Source organism: Charadrius vociferus, unplaced genomic scaffold (genome assembly GCF_000708025.1).
Source record: "Charadrius vociferus isolate BGI_N301 unplaced genomic scaffold, ASM70802v2 scaffold174, whole genome shotgun sequence".
Classification (NCBI taxonomy): domain Eukaryota; kingdom Metazoa; phylum Chordata; class Aves; order Charadriiformes; family Charadriidae; genus Charadrius; species Charadrius vociferus.
This window is the reverse complement of record NW_009648441.1, coordinates 96,423-102,474: the sequence shown is the minus strand read 5'-3', so window position 1 is coordinate 102,474 and position 6,052 is coordinate 96,423. Positions and strand designations below refer to the sequence as shown.

The 6,052-nt window shown below is 39.4% G+C and overlaps 1 protein-coding gene across 1 annotated transcript in view; it reads right to left on the bottom strand.

The window, feature by feature from the left end:
• Positions 1 to 3,269, bottom strand: part of CHMP5 (charged multivesicular body protein 5) — a 7,579-nt gene extending 4,310 nt beyond the window's left edge. Inside the window, exons 1-4 of the mRNA XM_009885436.1 lie at positions 3,235 to 3,269; positions 1,756 to 1,783; positions 1,083 to 1,187; positions 264 to 310 (exon numbers count right to left, since the gene is read on the bottom strand). Of these exons, the coding sequence (XP_009883738.1) occupies positions 264 to 310; positions 1,083 to 1,187; positions 1,756 to 1,783; positions 3,235 to 3,269 (215 nt within the window). The remainder of the gene's footprint in view (positions 1 to 263; positions 311 to 1,082; positions 1,188 to 1,755; positions 1,784 to 3,234) is intronic.
• Between the last annotated feature and the right edge of the window lie 2,783 nt (positions 3,270 to 6,052).

Genomic DNA, 6,052 nt, shown 5'->3' with positions numbered 1-6,052 from the left:
GAGCCAAGCATAGCTTTAGTAATGAGTAGATTTAGGTCAGCTTGTCCCAGTCCAAATTTATATACTCACATACAAATAAGGCACAAACATGCTGATGCACAATTTGTAAAGAGATGCTTCTGAAAGGCTGGCTGGCCTGTTCAGCTTTTTCTTTTAAGAATGCTCAGAAGCAAGAGTACTGGAAAGAGACATTAAAGCATACCACCCCCCTTAAAGAAAACAGGATTTCATTAATCCCAGAACTGACAGAGGTTTAAACTTACATTCGCTTCTGCTTCAACACTCTCAATGCTTTCTGCTTTACTGTATTCTGAAAGACACAGTATTATTATATTAGGAAAAGTATTTGACTTTACTCTGGATTATACTGCCTAAATCTAATGTGTCATATTCAAATTTTCCAAAAGATTCCTCAGTTACTAATGCAAAGAGTTTAACAGTAGTCACATTCAGCATTTGTCCTGCATTAATGACTCACCAAACAGGCTTGTATGTAAAGCTTCTAAAAGCAAATACTTTCAAAGTTTCTGGCTTTTGAATTATTTTTTTTTGACAAGCAGAATAGAAAGTCACACTTAATCCATCAGAACCGTCTTTCATGAACACATTTTAATGGTCAGCATCAAATATGACTGCCAAAAGTACTTTAACAATACTGTTTATACTAGCTATGTTTATTATTAAATAAAAACCAGATATATTTTATATTATATGTTCATCCCCTTTCAAAAATGGGTTTTCCTACTCCCTTTCTGCACAGTGAAGACCTCTTTATTTTGGCATATGAACAAACCGCCTCCCTACCAGACTTAATTCAGGTAACGGAAGAAGGGAAGCAAGCACATTACTTCTGATTGGGGAATTACATTATACTTCAGAAGAAACAAAAACCAATGAAAAGACTGTTCAAAGATGCATGTCTAAGAGATGCTTCAGAATTAAAGTAATCCTGCAGGATCTTATATCCCATCAGTAGGGCAAGATGCAATTCTGAGAACCTGATGAACTGGCTATATCACTCCACTACATGACAAGAAGTGGGAGTCAGCCTCTCATGCTTAAATCCCACAGAAGATTCTTACCTTTGCAGGCCCCTCTCTCATCTTCTTCATTTGATCCTTATATTTCACTAGTTCTGCATCAAGCCTAGCGATTTTCTTGTCAATTGACTCAGCTCTGCTATCCACCTTTAATACATGATGGGGAAAACAAACAAAAAAACATTAAGTTTTATTCAGGTATTGGACAATAAAAAGAACGGCCTCAGTTTTGTTATGCTTCTAACTGAATCGTTTCTTCACTCAGTATGTTCTATAAAGAGCTGAAAGTTTGTACAGAATCCAAAACCAGAATCAAGAAGTGAAACACCTTCTACAGGGAGCACAAGAACTATTCTGAGGTTGCAGGAAGCTCTGCCATTGTAACATGTTCTCATCATTTTGAGACGCCTCCTTGCACACCCACTCAAGTCACTGTCTCTATCCAGGAATTTCTGAAAACATACAGTGCCAGGGACTAAACCGGAACAGAAAAAGAAAAACATAGGGGTACGATGCTGGCAGATAAAGGAGCAATGCAAAAGGGACAGGGATGTGTTCAGCAAGGCTAGAGGTTTATTTTTGGTGGGCAGAGAACATTAATCCTTCAGAATGATACCTAGATTACTGGTTACGTTTAAGAAGGCCAAGCTTAACTATTTTTGACAAAGGTGCCCAACTGCTTTCTCAGAGAGACACATTTCCCATCACTTTCCGCAAAGGGAGCCACAACACAGCAGTTCCACCTGGTAGCTACTCTGAATTCTTACTGCACTTTCACTCCAAATCCCAGTAGCAGCTGCATAACTCAGTAAGAGACCTCCATTAGTCAATCCTAACAGTTCTGGTGCAAAGCTTATCAAAGCTGTCATTATGGGAATATTTTAACCCTACTGCATAAGAGGGTTAAAGAAGATAATTACATAGTCAAACATGAGTATGGATAGGTCTAACAGCATACACAAATTCATTAAAAAAAAACAAAAAAACAAAAAGAACCCAAGAAAGCCTCCTTAACATGAACTGACTATCACAGCATTTCTCTGGAAACTACAAAATAAAGCTTATTAACTTCTTATTCCAAGGAGGCTCTCTAGGGATTAGAATATAATTACACTCCAATTATAGCGTGAGACCAATCAGTGCAAATTCACACTTCTGACTTGCTAATAGTGTGGCTAAACATGTATAATTATGCAGATTTTCATTTTGGTGTCTCAATGATCCTTTTAAATCTCTGCTCTATGACAGCAACATGCATTCGCCAGAGGCGTCTTGAGCAGAATGTTTGATATGAACACTCCACACAAGACACTGAAGTGCCTGGGCGCAGCTGGCATTGAAAAAAATGTATTAAGCTTTCTATTATGTCAAATATTTTACTAATAGTGAGAAAGAGATATTTATGATTTTAACTCTTGTAGGTTCAAAGTGTAGCACTTCGGTCAAGATCTTCATCACTCTCCTTCACAGGGGAAAACTCATTACTTGGTTTATTTATATAATGATTCTCTTAGGCAGTGCTAGCAGGAAACGGAGACAGGTCCTCCTACACTGATTAACTACATAAAATTTTTACACACACATTACATAGGACACAGCTTTTAAAAATGAAACTGGACAGAAGTAGAGAGAACAGATCTAATTTATCCAAAAGAAAACTAGATTGTGTATTAAAACTTGAAGAGCTGCTTTCTATTATTCACAAATAAGGCATATCAAAGTACATTTCACAGAAGGGCCCCGATGTAAACAGAAGAAAGTGATCGTAGTATCCCAAATCCTTATTAAGCAAAATCACACCTTCTTTCAATAAATAAAAAAAAAGAACATCACATATAAGACTGAATTTTAACACTGTTGTCACTACTAGCCTTTTGTAAACTATTAGCCTTTTGTTCCCATGTTTCCTACTTACTACTAGGAAAAAAAAAACCATAAATTTGGAGTGTTTTTTCAAAGAAGAAAAAGTAAAAACAATACAAATGCCACTGTTCCTGATGCATCCTTCCTCCTATCGGCCTCCTGACAGCTTTGAGTCATCTGACTGTGCTCAGCCAGCAAGGATAAAAAAAATCTGCCACTTAGTGCAATGTTGAGGCAAGCACGGCAGGCGCGGCAAGAGAGCGAACAGAAACTGCAAGGAAGAGTGGGAACATACCCATGGGGAGTAAGTGGGGAGATAGGATGGCATCACACAGCCAGCCAGCAAACTCGATAGTAACCAGCCATCGAAGAAAAGTAGGGAGAAGTGTTTCGTGGGTTCCTGCAAACACTTCAGATTAGAGATCCCACACAACCAACTCTTTAAATTAAAAAAGTCTTGAATTGTTTAGATATCCTAAGGTGATGCTCGTTCTCTTACCACAGAAAAAAAGTGTATTGTGTGCTGATCTTGTTGGGTTCAGTTATACTACTTCTGCATACACAGGAAAGAACATGCAAAACACAGGCATAATTACTGCCTAAGAGTTGTCTACATTTTTAACAAATTGTAACTATGAACATTAATCACTGCTCACCAAATACAATAATTCCTAACTGCCATTTAATGGCTAATTACCACTGAAGTAATATGGTAAGAAATTTTACAAAGCGATTTGACTCTTTCAAAAGGCACAGCAAAATGTGTCTAAGATGGAAAACAGCACAGAAGTGACGTTATCCGAGTCTCCAAACTGTTGAATTTAACATGGTAAAGAAACGGTGCAAGTTTTTTTTAATATCTCACACAACTTTCTTCATTAATAATTTACATGCAATTTAAGAACAAAAACTAATGATAACTCTAGTCCTGTAGCAGGATATACTAGAGACTTCGCTATTGTGAAAATGACTGAAAATACAGCAAGTCTTTCACAACTCGGATTACTTCACATAAATTGGCACAACAAGTTAATTCATGAACTCTGAACTTGTAAAAGGAAATATGTTTCTCCCCACGCTTACTAATATACAGAACTGTCTTAAATTTTAGTTCCATCCACAGAAATTGAACTGTGGAACTGGCAAAATCAGCCCTGAAAAATTTAAATATTAAGAACAGTATCTCAGATGGATTTTGGAGCCATCCACCAAAGCATTTACTGGTAACAATGGGAAAGACGATCCTGATTTTTGAGCACATGCTTTAGTTACTGTTCTAATTAAACATACTTGGAGCTATGTTTGGGCTTAATACTGATAAAAAGCAATACAGATTCTTTGCCAATAAAATAACATTCTGGGAAAAACACTATGACCACTTGTCTTGCCATCGCAGCCACTGGCATATGCAAAAGACTGATGAGCACGGGTTTGTGTAGGTAGCACCGAAAAATACTAGGTATTTAACTTCGAGAGTCTCTCCACTGCGTAGCAAAATAAATCTTCTAGGAGGAAAAATGTGATTTTCCACAGAAACTTTTTGTTGTCAGGTTCCAGTTACAATGCTTGGTTAGCCTTAGTTAACCTCCATTTATACCATAACCATTACTGACCTTTCACCTGACTTTGTTAACTACTGAGACACTCAAGACCTCTATGTTCTTTCTTCACTTTTTAAAATTAGGTTACAACAGAAAGAGCTGTAAAAACATATCATGGTTTTCTTCACAATCTCAAAAGCCCAAAAAAAAAAAAAAAAAGACTATGAAATGACAAGATTAGACTTCTTAAAACTTCTCCTTGAGCTTCTTTTCAGACAGGCCAACCTTAAAACAGCTGTGAAGTGTTCTACAATGCCCTTCCTCACCATTTCTTTCATGCTCTGGGCTTGTTTAATTGTTCATCTACACACCTCTCTGTCATCAACGCTCAAGCTGGTCTGTAGCAGACGGAGCAATCTTCATCAGAAGGTGGGATTTGCCCTCCCACCTTCTACACTGGACAGAGGGGCTGGTTCCCTCGCTCCTGTTCCTGCTCCTGTCCCTCCTCCCCCACAACTTGGCATGGCAGGAGTTACCTAGTGTAATCAGAGCACTGAAGTCCTCAGATGGAAATACTGAAAATATGCATGAGGACATAAGGAGAACCAGGCCTTACATGCACACTGTGTGCATCCATTTATAGGATGTGCTTCTATGCACAAACAAACAAATATAGGCATGGGTGTATACACTTACCAATTTTATGTACCAGTGTACATGTACACTCCTGGGCATGCTGTGCTGATGCACAGGTGCACGCTAAAATACATGTGTGCATATATACAAACATACTGTACCAACGCGTAGGCATATAGCAATGTACATTCAAGTGTGTGTGTGTGTGTATATATATTTATATATAAAAAGAATGTCATGGTTTCAGCTGGGATGGAGTTAACTTTCTTGCTAGCAGCTGGTGTGGGGCTACATTTTGGATTCGGGATGAGAGCAGTGTTGATAGTGCACTGATGTTTTCGGTTGTTGCTAAGCAGACAAGGCCTTTTCAGCTCCTCACACCGCCCCACCAGCGAGTAGGCTGGGAGTGCACAAGAAGTTGGGAGGAGTCACAGCTGGGAGAGCAGACACCAACTGACCAAAGGGATATTCTACGTGCCTTGGTGATGTCATGCTTTGTATATAAAGCCTGGAGAAAGAGGAAGTGGGGGCATTCAGAGTTATGGTATTTTTGTCTTCCCAAGTAACCATTACACATGATGGAGCCCTGCTTTCCTGGATATGGCTGAACACCTGCCTGACAATAGGAAGTAGTGAATTAATTCTTTCGTTTGCTTTATTTGCATGCATGGCTCTGGCTTTATTTGTTAAACTATCTTTATCTCAACCCCCCTTTTTTTTTTTTTTCTTTTTCTCACTTTCACTCTTCTGATTCTCTCCCCCACCCCAACTGGGGACAGTGAGCGAGCTGCCGCCTGGAGTTAAACCACAACACACACACAGACCCCCCGTGCCCCCACAGAGCTGTGTGTCCACACTCAGGCGCACACTGCCACGCACACTCCCCACACGCACACTCACAGCCTCTACCAACTCCAAACCAGCGCACGGCCACGCACCCGCCGCGCCTCTGAGTCACTTCCACGTACGGGC